At 45.4% G+C, this 19,278-nt stretch overlaps 1 protein-coding gene across 2 annotated transcripts in view; it reads left to right on the top strand.

Moving 5' to 3' along the window:
• Positions 1 to 1,794: 1,794 nt before the first annotated feature.
• Positions 1,795 to 19,278, top strand: part of LOC120940748 (thiopurine S-methyltransferase-like) — a 36,816-nt gene continuing 19,332 nt past the window's right edge. Inside the window, exons 1-2 of one of the 2 annotated variants that reach the window (XM_040353774.1) lie at positions 1,795 to 1,930; positions 15,717 to 15,841. In XM_040353774.1, coding sequence (XP_040209708.1) covers positions 15,726 to 15,841 — 116 coding nt within the window. In that variant the 5' untranslated portion in view covers positions 1,795 to 1,930; positions 15,717 to 15,725. Of the gene's footprint in view, positions 1,931 to 6,012; positions 6,107 to 15,716; positions 15,842 to 19,278 lie in introns of those variants that run through there. The other variant, XM_040353775.1, reaches the window with a different exon arrangement.

Here is a 19,278-nt window from a genome sequence, read left to right as displayed (position 1 = left end):
ATCGTCATTGCCCCCCAGACAGTACAGATCGTCATTGCCCCCCAGACAGTACAGATCGTCATTGCCCCCCAGACAGTACAGACCGTCATTGCCCCCAGACACTACAGATCCTCAGTGTCATTAACTGCCAGTCTGCCACCTCATTAGTGCCACCAGCGAGTGCTCCCAGCTCCGTTCCGTCCCCTCCCCTCGCCAAAGACGGCTCCATTCATCCCCTGACATGCTGCAGCGACTAACAGCCAATTAGCGGCCGCCACCGCTGCCGACTTCCTCCACTGGGGAAAAAAAAAAGTCAGGAGACAGCGGCTGTGATAGCAGCCGTTTAGAATAGACGGCGGGCGAGGATTTCCAGCCAACACACCCCTGCCTCTGATCCCTCACCATCTGTCCTTTTGTGCATAATAATCGGCCGAAGCCGATTTCTTTAAAAACGCTAAATATCGGAGGATATATCGGTCGACCTCTACTATATAGTGTGTACTTGTCTCAATCAAGAACACTAAGGGGGTTATTTACGAAAGGCAAATCCACTTTGCACTACAAGTGCAAAGTGCACTTGAAATTGCACTAAAAGTGCACTTGGAAGTGAAGTCGCTGTAAATCTGAGGGGAAGATCTTTACGTAAATGATTTTATATTCACTTGAAAATGTGTCTTTGAACTTGCTAGGATATTTATTTGACTTCTTTATGAGAAGTCAAGGCTTCAGAAGACCCTGAAACTGAGTTGCAGCCCCCCATTTTTTCCCCCTGCTCATCTGCTTCACCAATACACCTCCTTTCACATCTGCCCCACTGCTCTACCCCCCGCTTTTCTGTCCCACCACTGTAACCCCCTTCTGTATGTGATGTATGTGATGTAATATGTGATGACAAGCATCTGGAATAGATGTGCAATGCTGAATTCAGGTCAGGGGTATCTTCCGAAAGCAGTGGGCCTGTGTACAGGATCATAAGTTGGGCCCACACAACTGAGAAAAAGTGTGGTGCTCTCTGCCGCAGCAAAAGTTGGGTGTGATTTTCATTGCGCTGAATACTGGCTCTGGATTAAAGGGACACAGAGTGCAGGGGTTCAGTAGTAAGTGACGCACAGGTTAAGGAATAATTTCAACAAAGTTCCCAGAAGCTCAACAGTAATTCCACAATCACAGTGAAATCCCTTCTTTCTGAGATTGGTAGTGTCTGTCAACCAAGCGAGTCATCTTCCTCCAGATGGTGGACGGGGCTAGCAGGACTGTGATTGGCTTTAGCAGTGGCTAATGACAGTTTTCCTCCTGGAAACAGGCTTCCATTGACCCATTATTATGCTTTCCTGTATATATAGCTAAACATTGCATCATGGGCACCAGCGATGACATGTCCCAACCCCCCCCAATACACAGACATGGTCAAATAAAAACTCCATTATCTGTCAGGACAATGCTATCAGCCATATCCCATACAAGGTCTACCTTCCCCTCAGCCACTCTTATGCAGTATATTATACTATATAAATATTTATATGGTATACAGTATACACTATATCCTACCCAGAGAAGAAGAAACCCCAGACTAGTCCTCTATGCATGCTCCCCACCTGGCAGCTGTGTCATGAGGAGACACAGGAGAACTGGAAGAGTATACAGAGATGTCACACACGACCTGCTCTTTCTCCTTCCTGTTATTTCTCTTCCAGGGTCTTCTGTACAGGAAAGCTACAGCAAAAGAGACAGTCGGGAAACAGAACGGCCAGTGCGCATGCGCCACACCTAATCCCCGGCCTTCCTTTTTCTGTGCAGTTCCACAGTGCACGCTGCGTTTGTGCACGTGATCAGCTGGACGGCAGCGAATTGGACTATTTCTGAGCGTCGGAGCGGCCATATTTGCTGAGGGGAACGCCAGGCTTCACAGCAAGAGACCTAGTACCGTTCTAACTCGTGATTTTGCAGTGCAGTGAGTTTTCCTTTCACTACTTGTAATTGTTTGGAGCTCTTGTTTGCTGTAGTGTGGTGTATGAATGCAAAGCAGGCTTTACCTTAAGTTTTGTATTAGTGCAGAATATAGTAAACGAGTTGGACTGTCCGTCAGAGAAACAGAGAAGACAGACTTATTCACAGTGGCTAAATGGTTAGCAATACCGCTTAGCAACACTAGGGGTCGCTTGTTTGATCCCCAACCACAGCACTGCCAACAGTTAATCTGTATGAATTATGTGACATTATGACAAGAAAACCGTGGATTTTTTTCAGACGGAATGTTGGCTCAAACTCGTCTTGCATACACACGGTCACACAAAATGTCGGAAATTCCGATCGCCAAGAACGCGGTCACGTATAACACTACGACGAGCTGAGAAAAATGAAGTTTAATGATTCTGAGCATGCGTCAAATTGATTCCGAGCATGCGTAGGATTTTTGTGCGAGGGAATTGCATACAGACGATCGGAATTTCCGACAGGAACTTTTGCCGTCGGAAAAATAGAGAACCAGCTCTCAAACATTTGTTGTCGTAAATTCCGACAGCAAATGTCCGATGGAGCATACACACGGTTGGAATATCCGACCAAAAGCTCACATTGAACATTTGTTGTCGGAAATTCCGATGGTGTGTACAGGGCATTAGAGTATAGAGGAAGCTTGCAGGGGTGAAAGTACATATGAAAGTTGTAATACCTCTGTGCTTGTAATTTAAAACGAATATTTGCTTGTTCTGAATAGTAACATTTATCTCAGTAACACCATCCACATGTAAGGCCTGGTTCATACCTATGCAGTTTTCTTTTGATCTGTTTCTGCGGTGCACTTTGCACGTTTTTCACGTGTTTTGCGTTTTATGCTTTTTTTTTTGGCCAATTTCTTGTTGGGCAAAAAAAAAAACAAAGTGTGGCAAAAAAACATTACAGGTAGAGTTGAGCGGACACCTGGATGTTCGGGTTCGGGCCCGAACCCGAACTTTAAAAAAAAAAGTTCGGGTTCGGGAACCCGAACCCGAACTCCGAACCCCATTGTAGTCAATGGGACACGGACTTTTAGAAAAAAAATGCGCGGAGGTCCCCGCAAATTCAATAGCGCAGCATCGCCGACCTCCACTCACCGCTAGACACAGCCCAGCGAATGACGTGCTGAAGCTGTGACATTACTTATATAGGGGAGGCAGGGCCACCCGTCACGTGACCCCGCACCCTCTGACGTACCCTCTTCTACGTCACTGGGGAAGCCCAGGAGGAGAACCCGGAAGCCGGGTGGAAAATAACAATAAGACGGTATGTACAGCAAAAAACAAAAAAAACGGCATAGTGTAAATGTTGGAATTATGCTGAATGGAATGTTAAATACATGTTTTTAGGGTGAACCTCCGCTATAAATATGAGATCTGTGGTCAAAAAGACCTCAGATCTCATATTTAGACTAAAATGAAAAAAAAATAAAAATTGTCATTTGAAAAAATGACAACAATAAAATATGCCTTTAACCACTTGCTTACTGGGCACATATACCCCCTTCCTGCCCAGGCGGAATTTCAGCTTTCAGCACTGCGTCGCTTTAAATTAAAATTGCGCGGTTGTGCGACGTGCCTCCCAAACAAAATTGACGTCCTTTTTTCCCCACAAATAGAGCTTTCTTTAAGTGGTATTTGATCACCTCTGCGGTTTTTAATTTTTGCGCTTTAAACAAAAAAAGAGCGACAATTTTGAAAAAAAACACAATATTTTTTACTTTTTGCTATAATAAATATTCAATTTTTTTTAAAAAAAACTTTTTTTTTCTCAGTTTAGGCTGATATGTATTCTACATATTTTTGGTAAAAAAAAAAATCGCAATAAGCGTATAGTGATTGGTTTGCGCAAAAGTTATAGTGGCTACAAAATAGGGGATAGAATTTTTGGTAAAAAAAAAAATCGCAATAAGCGTATAGTGATTGGTTTGCGCAAAAGTTATAGTGGCTACAAAATAGGGGATAGAATTCTGACATTTTTTTTATTATTTTATTTTTTTACTAGTAATACGGCGATCTGCGAATTTTGTCAGGACTGCGATATTGCGGCAGACACATCGGACACTTTTGACACATTTTTGGGACCATTCACATTAATACAGCGAACAGCGCTATAAAAACGCACTGATTACTGTATAAATGTGACTGTCAGTGAAGGGGTTAACACTAGGGGGGGAGGAAGGGGTTAAATGTGTATCCTGGGTGTGTTCTAACTGTGTGTGGAGGCGGACTGACTGGGGGAGGTGACCGATGCTGTGTCCCTATGTACAAGGGACACAGCATCAGTCTCCTCTCCCTGACAGGATGTGGAGCTTTGTGTTTACACACAGAGCTCCACGTCCCTGCTCTGTCATTGCCGATCGCGGCCGCCAGGCACGCGCATCGGCATCTCGGGGACGCGCCCGGAGGACGCGAAGACGTCAAATGACGGCGACTGGGATTTAAAGAGCCACCTTGCCGCCGTCATTTGACTATAGGCTGGGGCTCAAGTAGTTAAGAAGCATGGGCGGAAGTGACGTTTCAACGTCGCTTCCGCCCTGCTATGCTATGGAGACGGGTGGGGGCCATCTTGCCCTCACTCGTATCCCAGCCGAGCAGGAGGAAGGACCCGATCACCTCCGCCGCTGCCTGCGGTAAGCGGCGGAGGGCGCGGGAGGGGACCGCCGATAACGGTGATCTTGCGACGAATCAGCCGCGGAGACCACCGTTATTGTTTAAAGGACCACTCACTGAAAAGATGGATATCTCGGTTGTGGCAGCGGCTGCTGCCGTTACCGAGATATCCATCTTTAAAAAAATCCATCTTTAAAAAAATTACGTATATATACAGTGAGCGGTCCTTAAGTGGTTAAAGTGTTTTGAACCAAAAACGCACCACTTTGCATTTGAAAAGTCCCTGACCCTTCCCAAAACGCAGCGGCTATTAAAAGCATAGATATGAACGTGTCCCATAGGAAACCATGTTGAATGGACTGCAGTGCGTTTCTGCAAAAATCGCTAAAAAACACATAGGTGTGAATCAGGCCTATCTGATAAAGATTCTTAGCTAGATTCACAGAGACTTAGGCTGGCGTACCAGCCTAAATCAGAATTTGCGTGAGCGCTAATTTAAGGGTATTCTGGTAACCAGATACGCTTAAATTAGGCTCAGATACGAGCGGCGTAAGTGTCTTACACCCTCGTATCCTAAAGTGTCATTTTTAGGCTGACCGTCAGGTCAAGCCCCATTAACATAAAACACGCCCCCCCAGCTAAATTTGAATTAGGCGCTATTACGCCTGCCCGGTTTACGCTACGCCGCCGTAACTTAGGCCGGGTACACACGAACAAACATGTACGGTGAAAGCGGTCCGTCGGACCGTTTTCACCGTACATGTCTGCCAGAGGGCTTCTGTACGATGATTGTACACACCATCGTACAGAAGTCCGCGCGTAAACAATACGCGGGGCGTGTCCGCGGTGTCGCCGCGTCGATGACGCGGTGTCGCCGCGACAATGACGCAGCGACGTGGGCGGCCCGCCTTTAAAATGCTTCCACGCATGCGTCGAAGTCATTCGACGCATGCGAGGGACGGCGGGCGCCTGGACATGTACGGTAGGTCTGTACTGACGACCGTACATGTCCGAGCGGGCAGGATTCCAGCGGACGGTTTTAAAACACGTCCAGGAATATTTGCCCGCTGGGAAAAGGCCCGGCGGGCAAATGTTTGCTGGAATTCGGCCCGCTCGCGCCCACACACGACCGAACATGTATGCTGAAACTGGCCCGCGGACCAGTTTCAGCATACATGTTTGGTCGTGTGTACGGGGCCTTAGCAGGCAAGTACTTTGAGAATCATGTACTTGCCTCGCTAACTTACGGCGGCGTAGTGTAAACAAGCTACGCCGCCGCAAAGTTAGGACAACATGTGTGAATCTAGCTATCTGGGTTACAAAGTTGACTTTACACCTTGAAAGCCAAGAGTGCCAACTCATAATATGTACAGCCACAGGAAAGAAGCGACGTTAGCTAGAAATGTAGAAGGAAAAGTGTGTAGTCATTGTGACCCGTTCATCTATGGAGGAGGGGCAAGAGATAAGTACTACTAGTGCATTCCTGATGTATGCTTTAGTCAGGCACAGGTCAGTGTCAGGTAAGATCACTATCCTTTACATTGGGGATTTTTCATTTTTATTGTATGTTTTCAGTTTAAAAAAAACTAATTTTTTTTTCAAACCTGTTTGGTTTGCTGATTTCTTAGTCGTTTTATATATAAAACAGAAGAGAAAACATAATCTAAAGATTGTAATGTGTACAGTGCCTTGAAAAAGTATTTACACCCCTTGACATTTTCCACATTTTGTCATATTACAACCAAATAGTAAATGTATTTTATTGGGATTTTATGTGATAGACCAACACAAAGTGGCCCATAATTGTGAAGTGGAAGGAAAATGATAAATGGTTTTCATTTTTTTTCTACAAATAAATATGTGAAAAGTGTGGGGGGCATTTGTATTCAGCCCCCCTGGGTCAATAATTTGTAGAACCCCCTTTCCCTGCAATTACAGCTGCAAGTCTTTTTAGGGAAGTCTCTACCAGCTTTGCACATCTAGAGAGTGACATTTTTGCCTATTATTCTTTGCAAAATAGCCCAAGCTCTGTCAGATTAGATGGAGAGTGTCTGTGAACAGCAATTTTCAAGTCTTGCCACAGATTCTAAGTTGGAGATTTAGGTCTGGACGTTGACTGGGCCATTCTACCGCATGAAAACCATTCAATGATTAAACCATTCCAGTGTAGGTCTGGCTCAGGCTGTGGGGCAGATCCACATACATACGCTGCGCCCGGCGCATATGTAAGATACGCTACGCCGCTGTAACTTACTTGGCTTTGGTTTGAATCCTCAACGAATTTGCGCCGTAAGTTACGGTGGCGTAGTGTATCTCTTGCGGCAGGATTCGAATTGGGCAGGTAGGGGGTGTGTTTCATTTAAATGAAGCGCGTCCCCGCGCCGAACGAACTGCGCATGCGCCGTCCGTAAAAACTCCCAGGGTGCATTGCTCCAAATGACATCGCAAGGACGTCATTATTTTCAACGTGAACGTAAATGGCGGCCAGCCCCATTCGACTTACGCAAATGACGTAAAATTTTCAAAATTAGACGCGGGAACGACGGCCATACTTAACATTGAGTACGCCACCATATAGCAGCTTTAACTATACGCTGGAAAAAGCCGAACGGAAACAACGTAAAAAAAATGCGACGGCCGGTCGTACGTTCGTGGATCGTCGGAAATAGCTAATTTGCATACTCGATGCGGATTACGACGGGAATGCCACCTAGCGGAAGCCGAAAAATTGCATCTAAGACCCGACGGCGTACGAAGACGTACGCCTGTCGGATCTAACACAGATGCCGTCGTATCTTGTTTTGGGGATACCAAAACAAAGATACAACGCGCAAAATTTGAAATTACTCGGCGTATCAACAGATACGCCGCGTAATTTCTTTGAGGATCTGCCCCTGTATGTTTAGGGTTGTTGTACTGCTGGAAGGTGAACCTCCGCCCCAGTCTCAGTTTAATTTGACTGCAGTTAAAGCACAAATATGTCCAGACTATGACATATGTGATGTAGGCTGCATCCACTAATAGAGCTCCTTCTTATACCAGAGAGCAGCCCTGAAACATTTTGTAAATACCTGTTAATCCTGCCAGTAAAACCCTTAGAAAGACATATCCTGTGATAGGGTGACAACGCTCTTCCTTCTGCAGTAAACTTAGAGCAGTGTTGTCATCCTTGCTTCTAATGCAGCTGCTTACATGCTGGCACCATTGATAGCTTTGTCACTGAATAGTGATGCCTAGCTCTGCCCGCAGCCCTTTAAATTGATAGCACGTTGCCCTGTCCTCCTACAGCTTCCACCACTGCCTAGCAGAGTGCAGAAGTTATTCAGTTTGCAAGCTGCATTTATAATTGAAAAGTGAGTAGGTATTATTTTTTTAATATTTTTAATATGCCAATTTACCTTGAAAATCCCTATTTATAACTCTGAAAGTGAAAAAAGCTAGAGGCTTTAAATGGACTTTAAAGTGGAGTTCCACCCATAAATATAACATTACATCAGTAGTTTTAAAAAAATGTCATTAGTCCTTTACGAATTATTTTTTTTTTTTTAGATGCCTTCAAAGTGTTGTTGCTAGGCAGAATAGTTAATCTTCCCACTTCCTGCACCTAGGTGCTTAATGCTTCCTAACCTACACCGCACAGACTCCTGGGAATGTAGTGGGTGTAACTTTCCAGGAGTCTGTGCACTCCCCAGTCTCAAAGAATCATGTGACTTGGACAGCACAGGTGCTGAAACCTGATCTGACACTGCTTGTGCAGCACTGAGCATGTGCGAGATCTGCAAGGCTGAAATCCAGGAAGTCATACAGTCTGGCTTCATGATGCACACACTTAAGATGGCCCCAGTCAATTTCTATTTTATAAAGTGTCTAAATGCTGTAACAACCTAACAAAACGGACCTTAGTTTACAGACTAACTTTACTAGAATACATTAAGCTTGTGTATTACAGGGGTATTTATATTTAAAAAGTGAAATTGTGGCCGGAACTCCGCTTTAATTGTTCTGCTGTCTACAGCTGTCCTAATGCCGTGTACAGACGGTCGTTTTTTGTGATGAAAAAAAACGACGTTTTAAAAAACGTCATTTAAAATGATCGTGTGTGGGCAAAACATCGTTTTATGTCTTCAAAAAAACGACCAAAAAAAAATTTGAACATGCTCGAATTTTTTGTGTCGTTTTTCAAAACGTCATTTTTTGTTTCACAGAAATTGACCGTGTGTAGCAAAAAACGACGTTTAAAACGACGTTTTTAAACCCGCGCATGACCAGAAGCTAGTTATGAAGTGAGCTTCAATGAAAAAAAGTGGTGAAACGTAACCTCGCTTTGCTAGAGCATTGTGAAAAAACGATGGTGTGTAGGCAACATCGTTTTTGAAAATGATGTTTCAAAAACGTCGTTTTATTTCATGATTTAAAACGTCGTTTTTTTTCATCACAAAAAACGACCGTCTGTATGCGGCATTACAAGCATGTCAGGTTCCTATGTGCACAAACCTGTATGATCAGTGTCTTAAAAAACCAGGGCAAAGTGTACATGGCGAACTACCATCACTGTACATTCTCACTGATTATCTAGGAAGGCTTTTTATGCTAAGCAACAGTGGCAGATTTGAATCCCTTGTCTGGATTATCAGTGTCTACAATCTCTTCTTTTTTTCCAGCTGGTAGCAGGCAGAGTCATACAAGGATTCTCCCTATAAATGTATATATTCATTCAGCCTACAGATAGCATTGCACAGCATTTAAAGTTTTACTGAAATGTACTGTATATACTAGAGTATAAGCTGACCCGAATATAAGCCGAGGCACCTAATTTTACCACAAAAATACTGGGAAAAAGTATTGACTCGACTGTGCCCATGCCTCACTGTGCCCATGCCTCACTGTGCTCATGCCTCACTGTGCCCATGCCTCACTGTGCCCATGCCTCACTGTGCCCATGCCTCACTGTGCCCATGCCTCACTGTTCCCATGCCTCACTGTGCCCATGCCTCACTGTGCCCATGCCTCACTGTGCTCATGCCTCACTGTGCCCATGCCTCACCGTGCCCATGCCTAGACTGACGTTTAACATGGGAGTCTATGGAAGGGGTGCCCGGCTTTAAAAAATCGGTGCTCCCCGGCCATAGGTCCCCCGGACAACAAACTTTGCACACATGTAGAGGAAAAGTGGGGCTTGGGGTCCAGGGAACCTATGGCCGGCCGGTACCGTGTCCCCAACGTCCGGGAGATCAGGCGCAAAAAGGTGACTCGAGTATAAGCCGAGGGGGCATTTTCAGCACACAAAAAAATTGCTGAAAAACTTGGCTTATACATGAGTATACAGTTGTATTCAAAATTATTCAACCCCCACTGAAATTGATTGTTTTGGCCAGTTTGACATTGATTTTGATCATTCAGTCATCCTGCTTACAATTAAATCAAAGAGGCACGTGTAGGTCAGACAAATATAACATAACATTTATAATGAAATAACCACAAATGTCTTTTCTGTGCTCACATCATTATCAGTTTTATTCAACCCCCAAGTGACATTTAATCTTAGTACAACATCCTTTTACAGTTATAACAGCTTTTAAACGTGAAGCATAGCTTGACACAAGTGTCTTGCAGCGATCTACGGGTATCTCCGCCAATTCGTCATGGGCAAAAGCCTCCAGTTCAGTCACATTCTTAGGCTTGCGCACTGCAACTGCTTTCTTTAAGTCCCACCAGAGGTTCTCAATCAGATTTAAGCCTGGTGACTGCGATGGCCACTCCAAAATGTTCCAGCCTTTAATCTGCAACCATGCTCTAGTGGACTTGGAGGTATGCTTGGGATCATTGTCCTGTTGAAAGGTCCAACGTCTCCCAAGCCTCAGGTTTGTGACGGACTGCATCACATTGTCATTCAATATCTCCTGGTACTGAAGAGAATTCATGGTACCTTGCACACGCTGAAGCTTCCCTGTACCTGCAGAAGCAAAACAGCCCCAAAGCATGATTGACCCCCCGCCATGCTTCACAGTAGGCAAGGTGTTCTTTTCATCATAGGCCTTGTTCTTCCTCCTCCAAACATAGCGTTGATCCATGGGCCCAAACAGTTCTAATTTTGTTTCATCAGTCCACAGAACACAATCCCAAAACTTGTGTGGTTTGCCCACATGACTTTTGGCATACTGCAGTCGACTCTTCTTATTCTTTGGAGACAGCAAGGGGGTGCGCCTGGGAGTTCTGGCATGGAGGCCTTCATTACGCAGTGTGCGCCGTATTGTCTGAGCAGAAACTTCAGTACCCACATCTGACAAATCTTTTCTCAGTTCCTCAGCAGTCACAAGGGGACTTTTCTCCACTCTACGCTTCAGGTAGCGCACAGCAGTCGAAGTCAGCATCTTCTTTCTGCCACGACCAGGTAGCGTTTCAACAGTGCCCTTTGCCTTGAATTTGCGAATGATGCTTCCTATGGTGTCTCTTGGTATGTTTAACATCTTTGCAATCTTCTTATAGCCATTGCCCTTCCTGTGAAGAGTAATCACCTCTTCTCTAGTCTTCCTGGACCATTCTTTTGACTTCACCATGTTTGTAACCACACCAGTAAATGTCTAGAAGGAGCTGAGTATCACAGTCATTTTAAAGCTGCCTAATTGGTGCTTATTAGGCTTTATTGCTGCTCCCTGACATCCACAGGTGTTTTCAATACCTGATTGAAAACACTTCAATGAACCTCCTGTTCTTCAGAGTGGTAGTCTTTAAGGGGTTGAATAATTGTGTAAATGAAGAATTCACAAAATAAACATTTACTACTGTATTACAAAACCAATTGATGTAATTTTAGTTGCATATGGTTCTTTAAGAAGTCCCTGTAGGATTTAATTCTGAATACAATTACAAATGTACACTAAATTCCCTAAAACCCTTTACAGCATTGGGGGGTTGAATAATTTTGAACAAAACTGTATATAGGGTATTATAAATGTATAATTAGGATTTATATAGTCAACAGTTTGCGCAGTGCTTTACAGCATGAGGGCAGGCAGTACAGTTACAATTCAATACAGGAGGAATCAGAGGGCCCTGCTCATTAGAGCTTACACTCTAAATTGTATGCTCAACACCCTCTTTCAGCAGTCCTATTGCTTTTGACAGCCCCATAGTGTTGCACAGTTAGGCTGGCTATAGACTGAACAAAGTTCATCCAGTGCAGCAGGGACCTAACAAATTTAGATCAGTGTGTGGCCATCCCTGTTTGACAGAAGTCCATTATTTCATCAACATCTGTAGTTGGAGACTGTTGGGAAAGGTTTGTCGATTGGCGGCTGCAGATAAAATGGGGATCCCCGTGTCAGAATACAATGCCCTGGCAGGGGAATTCCTCTACTTACTTCATAGATGGAGGATTCCGTTACTTTATTGTCATTTAGCCCGCAGGCCCATCTATGCTCAGCATCGCTAAATCAGCAGTGTAGATACCCTGAAACTGAATAGACAAGTCATACAGCGTTTCAGATATCCCTAGTGTACAGATTTGCTGATTTATCATGACTCAGCTATTCTGCATTGTTTCAAGCTGAAATTTAAAGTGGTACTAAAGCTTAGTTTTTTAAATAACAAACATGTCATACTTACCTCCACTGTGCAGTTAGTTTTGCACACAGTGGCCCCGATCGTCCTCTTCTGGGGTCCCACCGCGGCTCTTGCGGCTCCTCCCCCTCCAAGAGCTAACCCCCTCTAGGAAGCTCCATGGCCGCCGATTGTATGACTCAGCCCCACCCCACTGGCGGCTGCGTCATTGGATTTGATTGACAGCAGCGGGAGCCAATAGTTGCGCTGCTATCAATCTATCCAATGAAGAGTCGACAAGACCTGGGGAAAGCAACGCAGGATCGTGCCCATGGAAATTCGGGGCTCAGGTAAGTAAAACGGGGGCTGGGGGGGGGGGAGGGGCTTTGACTGCAAGGTGTTTTTTCACCTTAATGCATACCGACAGGTCATTTACTCATCTCATGCATGAGCGTGAGAGAGAAATTCTGTGTACTTTCCAAGCTTCACATCCCCCCTCCTTTCTTCTCCAGCTCTCCCAGGTGCTAAGTGTATGTGCACGTGCACAGGAGTGACATGGGGCCGTGAGCGTGCTCTGCTACTTCCCAGAACACGCTCTGCTTCTCCTGTGCGCGTAATTTTGACTCCCCTAGCGCAAGGTTTGTCCTCAGGACGCTGCCTGGCCAGGGGGAGTGTAGAGGTAGGCAGGGAGTCTGGTGACGTCATGACCGCGCCTACCAAGTGCCGGACAACAGACCCCCCCTAATCCGGAGCTTTTCAGGGCTCCAAATACACAAGGGGGAGATATTCGAAAGGCAAGAATACATGCAGGAGGCATGTATATCCCTATAAATCATCAGAACTATGCCAGTACTTTCTAAATGATGAGAATGGGTTTAACCACTTAAGGACCGCCTCCTGCACATATACGTCGGCAGAATGGCACGGCTGGGCACAGGCACGTACCTGTACGTCGCCTTTAAGAGCCCAGCCGTTGGCCGCGCGTGTGCGCCCTGGTCCGAAGCTCCGTGACCGCGTCCGCGGACCTGATCGCCGCCGGTGTCCCGCGATCGGTCACAAGAGCTGAAGAATGGGGAGAGTAGAGGTCGACCGATATATTTTCCAAATTAGGCCGATTTTTTTTTTTTTTTTTCCGGCTCCGGAGCTAGGCCGAGGCCGCGGCCTTTCCTGATGCTGTGACCGCTGCCGACATCCTCCACTCCGGGGAAAAAAAACGTCCCCTGACATGCTGCGCGCCCTGCCTCTGCCTACAAACCCCAGAATGCAGCGCGGGCCGGCAGTTACCGGCCCGCGCTGCATTCTGGGGATTGTAGGCAGAGGCGGGGCAGCACGTCGGGGCCAGGGACATTGGAACTTTCTTGTGCTGGGACTGGGAGATGGAACGGAGCCTGGAGCGCTCCGCTGGTGGCAGTGAATGACATTGGGCTGTACTGGTGGGCACTGATGAGGTAATGCACTGATGACTTGGTAATGCACTGATGAGGTAATGCACTGATGACATGGTAATGCACTGATGACATGGTAATGCACTGATTGGAACTGATGAGCGCTGGTGAGCACTGATGAGGAGATGCACTGGTGGGCACTGATGAGGAGATGCACTGGTGGGCACTGATGAGGAGATGCACTGGTGGGCACTGATGAGGAGATGGGCTGGTGGGCACTGATGAGGAGATGCGCTGGTGGGCACTGATGAGGAGATGCGCTGGTGGGCACTGATGAGGTGATGCGCTGGTGAGATGCACTGGTGGGCACTGATGAGGTGATGCGCTGGTGAGATGCACTGGTGGGCACTGATGAGGTGATGCGCTGGTGAGATGCACTGATGAGGTGATGCACTGGTGGGCACTGATGAGGTGATGCACTGGTGGGCACTGATGAGGTGATGCACTGGTGGGCACTGATGAGGTGATGCACTGGTGGGCACTGATGGGATGCACTGGTGCATTGGTGGGCACTGATGAGGTGGCACTGGTGGGCACTGATAGACACCAATGAGGTGGCCCTGATGAACACTGATAGGCTGCACTGGTGGGCACTGATGTGGCACTGACAGGCTGCACTCCACCCTAAACAATTATCTCCTCTCCACCCTTGGTTTTTGGAGATGAGGGGAAAAAAAAAATATCGGCCTAAAACATCGGCCGCAAAAATCGGCAACACATATCGGCCATCGGCCGCTCCAATTTCCAAATATCGGCATCGGCCAGAGAAAAACCCATATCGGTCTACCTCTAGGGGAGAGGTGTGCGTAAACACACCTTCCCCGTTCTTCTCTGTGGCAGTGACACTGATCGTCTGTTACCTGTTATAGGGAACGACGATCAGTGATGTCACACCTACAGCCACGCCCCCCCTACAGTAAGAATCACTCCCTTAGGGCACACTTAACCCCTTGGCGCCCCCTAGTGGTTAACCCCTTCACTGCCATTGTCATTTTCACGTTCACAGTAATCAGTGCATTTTTATAGCACTTTTCGCTGTGAAAATGACAATGGTCCCAAAAATGTGTCAAAAGTGTCCGATGTGTCTGCCATAATGTCACAGTCACAAAAAAAATCGCTGATCGCCGCCATTACTAGTAAAAAAAATAATTATTAATAAAAATGCCATAAAACTATCCCCTATTTTGTAAACGCTATAACCTTTGCACAAACCAATCAATAAACGCTTATTGCGTTTTTTTGTTTGGGAGCCACGTCGCACGACCGCGCATTTGTCAGTTAAAACGACGTAGTACAGAATCGCAAAAAGGGGCCTGGTCCTTAACCTGCATAATGGTCCGTGTCTTAAGTGGATAAATCCACTTTAACCACTTAAGACCAGGACCAATATGCAGGTAAAGGACCAGGCCCCTTTTTGCGATTCGGCACTGTGTCGCTTTAACTGACAATTGCGCGGTCATGCGACGTGGCTCCCAAACAAAATTGGCGTCCTTTTTTTCCCACAAATAGAGCTTTCTTTTGGTGGTATTTTTTTTTTTTTTGCGCTATAAACAAAAATAGAGCGACAATTTTGAAAACAATGCAATATTTTTTACTTTTTGCTATAATAGATATCCCCCAAAAATATATAAAAAAAACGTTTTTTTCCCTCAGTTTAGGCCGATACGTATTCTTCTACCTATTTTTGGTAATTTTTTACACATTTTTGGGACAATTGTCATTTTTACAGCAAAAAATGCTATAAAAATGCATTGTTTACTGTGAAAATTACAATTGCAGTTCGGGAGTTAACCACTAGGGGATGCTGAAGGGGTTAAGTGTGACCTCATATGTGTTTCTAACTGAAAGGGGGCGGGGCTGGACGTGTGATGTCATTGATCGTCTTTCCCTATATCAGGGAACAGACGATCAATGACAGCGCCACTGTGAAGAACGGGGAAGGTGTCTCCCCGTTCTTCAGCTCCAGGGACCGATCGCGGGACTCCGACGGCGATCGGGTCACGAAGCTTCGGACCGGGTACGTGATTGTGCCCAGCCGTGCCATTCTGCTGACGTAAATTCGGCGTTAGACGGTCCTTAAGTGGTATTAAGTAATAATTCTACCTTATATTTACTACATGATATTGTTTTTTTCTTTACTTTTTAGACCCACGCTATGTCTGATTCCCCAAACGTCACTGAAAATAAACAGAACAGAGTTCTTACAGAAATGGACTGGACCGAAAAATGGGAAACCAGACAAATTGGATTTCATGAAAAGGATGTACATCCGTAAGAATTTTTGTTTATATATAATTGTCTTTGCATATTATGTTTTTATATATATATATATATATATATATATATATATATATATATATATATATATATATATATATATATAATGTTTATTCTTTTGCATCTACCAATATTTTTATACAAATTATTTTCTAGTCATCTGCTATAGTGCTTGAAATTTAACCCCTTAACCACTTAAGCCCCGGACCAATATGCTGCCTAAAGACCCAAGGTGTTTTTACAGTTCGGGACTGCGTCGCTTTAACAGACAATTGCGCGGTCGTGCGACGTGGCTCCCAAACAAAATTGGGGTCCTTTTTTCCCCACAAATAGAGCTTTCTTTTAGTGGTATTTGATCACCTCTGCGGTTTTTATTTTTTGCGCTATAAACAAAAATAGAGCGACAATTTTGAAAAAAATGCAATATTTTTTACTTTTTGCTATAATAAATATCCCCCAAAAACATATATAAAACATTTTTTTCCTCAGTTTAGGCCGATACGTATTCTTCTACCTATTTTTGGTAAAAAAAATCGCAATAAGCGTTTATCGATTGGTTTGCGCAAAATTTATAGCATTTACAAAATAGGGGATAGTTTTATTGCATTTTCATTATTTTTTTTTTTTTTTTTACTACTAATGGCGGCGATCAGCGATTTTTTTTCGTGACTGCGACATTATGGCGGACACTTCGGACAATTTTGACACATTTTTGGGACCATTGTCATTTTCACAGCAAAAAATGCATTTAAATTGCATTCTTTATTGTGAAAATTACAGTTGCAGTTTGGGAGTTAACCACAGGGGACGCTGTAGGATTTAGTGTACACTTAGTGTGTGTTTACAACTGTAGGGGGGTGTGGCTGTAGGAATGACGTCATCGATCGAGTCTCCCCTATAAAGGGGATCACTCGATCGATGCAGCGCCATAGTGAAGCACGGGGAAGCCGTGTTTACATACGGCTCTCCCCGTTCTTCAGCTCCGGGGAGCGATCGCGACGGAGCGGCTATAAACAAATAGCCGCGCCGTCGTCCCGGATCGCTCCCCGAGGGAACCCGACCGCCGCGTGTAGCGCGGGGGGGTCCCGATCGGACCCACGTCTAGGCAGGTACGTACAGGTACGTTGATGTGCCTGTCCGTGCCATTCTGCCAACGTATATCTACATGAGGCGGTCGGGAAGTGGTTAATGACTAAGGTAAAACAAAACCCTGAAAGCACTTTTGCTATTTGGGCAGGTGTTATTAAAACTGTAGATATCTCTAAACTACCTAGTGTATCCAGGTGAATTATACCTTGTTTGTCTTTTAGGCCCCATACTCACGAGCAAACATGTCTGCTGAAACTGGCCCGCAGGCCAGTTTCAGCAGACATGTTTGGTCGTGTGTGGGCGCGAGCGGGCCGAATTCCAGCAAACATTTGCCCGCCGGGCCTTTTCCCAGCAGACAAATATTCCTGGACTTGTTTTAAAACAGTCCGCTGGAATTCTGCCCGCTCGGACATGTACGGTCGTCAGTACAGACCTACCGTACATGTCCAGGCGCCCGCCGTCCCTCGCATGCGTCGAATGACTTCGACGCATGCGTGGAAGCATTTTAAAGGCGGGCCGCCCACGTCGCCGGGTCATTGTCGCGGCGACACCGCGTCATCGACGCGGCGACACCGCGGACACGCCCCGCGTATTGTTTACGCGCGGACTTCTGTACGATGGTGTGTACAACCATCGTACAGAAGCCCTCTGGCAGACATGTATGGTGAAAACGGTCCGACGGACCGCTTTCACCATACATGTTTGGTCGTGAGTACCCGGCCTAAGTGTTACTAAACCCACAACAGTAGAAGCAGTCTGTATATGCAGTAAAGTATGCTTGTTATACTCACTGTGGACCCTAAGGGGTTAATCCTGTGCATTGTGTAAAAAGGCTGTTTGATCCTGTCTTCTCTCCTTTTTCCACTGTCCCTAATCCATCTCCTGATAGAACAGAGCCGTTGGAGTCACTCTGCAAATGCTCAGTTTTATGTGTATTGCTAGAGCGTTTTTTTTTTCTTTCTTTCTTTTTTTGGGAGTATGCCTGTGATCAGCACAGGGCCAATCAGCACTGTCTAGACAGTGGGTCAGGGGTCCTGCAGCCTCATAGGACAATCAGAGTAGAGTGAAAACGCCTCCTACAAGCTTTAAATAGACACCAATAGAAGTCACAATGCTGCTGCTAATACTGCTGATGATAAAAGGTATTTAGCAGTTTATATTTACAAAAATAATTGCATTTCCATGTTCTGTGTACTGTGGGAGACCAAATATAGTGAATGCAGGGTCCTGGGTTTAGTAAACCTTCAGTACAAATCAGACTTTCTTATGGTGGTAAATATTAAGAAGATTTTCAATTGTTTTGTATCAAAGAGAAACTGTCCCAAAATAGTAAAAAAAAAAAAAAAAATTCACCTGTATATTTTAAGCCATTAATATCACCCATCAAAAAAAAAACAAGCAAAATATATTCTCTTACTCCTGACGTGCATGCAGATACCACATAGAGTAGGTGTGCATTTTTTTTTTACCCATAATAGGGCAGTCCTTAGTTGTTCTTGTTTAGACTGGGACTAAGACGCCTTTCACACTGAGAAGTTTTTCAGGCGTTTAAGCGCTAACAACTCCTGCCCTGCAGTCTCAGTGTGAAAGCCCTCAGGCTTTCACACTGAGGCGATGCGCTGGCGGAACCGCTCCAAAAGTCCTGCTAGCAGCATCTTTGGAGCGGTGAGAGGAGCGGTGTGTTTACCGCTCCTCCACCTCTCCTTCCCATTGAAAACAATGGGACACCGTAGCTATACCGCCTCTGCAGAGGCGCATTGCCGGCGGTATTACCCCTTTTTCGGTTGCTAGCAGGGGTTAAAACCGAATACCGCCGCAATTTTGCGTCAATTACGACGCTATAGCGGCACTATACCGCCACCGCACCTCCTGCCCCAGTGTGAAAGGGGCCTAACTGCAAGAATAAAATATATAGTTTTCTCTTCACAGAGGAGACGTAGATATAGGGGATCCTGAAACAAGTGATCACTGTGATTGGCTATTCCAGTGTTCATGTGATCAGGGGCGCCTCTTTCCAGATCTTGATCGTTTAGTCCCAGACTAGGAGCTGTTGAGGACATCTCGGTCTCAATGCTGGAGACTCAATGGGGTTGAGCGTGCTCCCAGCACAAACAAAAGTACCATCTATGTGGCAGCACAGCTTAATGCCCAGTCAGTGCTACCACATATGTGTACCACCACCAGAAAGGGGTAAATAGATGCAGCATTTATCTTTTTATACTGTTCAATCACTCTGGCATCCACATCAATGTTGGCATTCAATCTGCATGTAAATAATTGAAGCTTCACCAAAGCAACGTCTCTTCTCCCTTCAGTCTGTCCATGTAGCAAATGTTATCTCA

Source organism: Rana temporaria, chromosome 5, assembly GCF_905171775.1.
Source record: "Rana temporaria chromosome 5, aRanTem1.1, whole genome shotgun sequence".
NCBI lineage: Eukaryota > Metazoa > Chordata > Amphibia > Anura > Ranidae > Rana > Rana temporaria.
The sequence above is the reverse complement of the archived record's forward strand: the minus strand, read 5'-3'. Positions and strand labels throughout refer to the sequence as shown.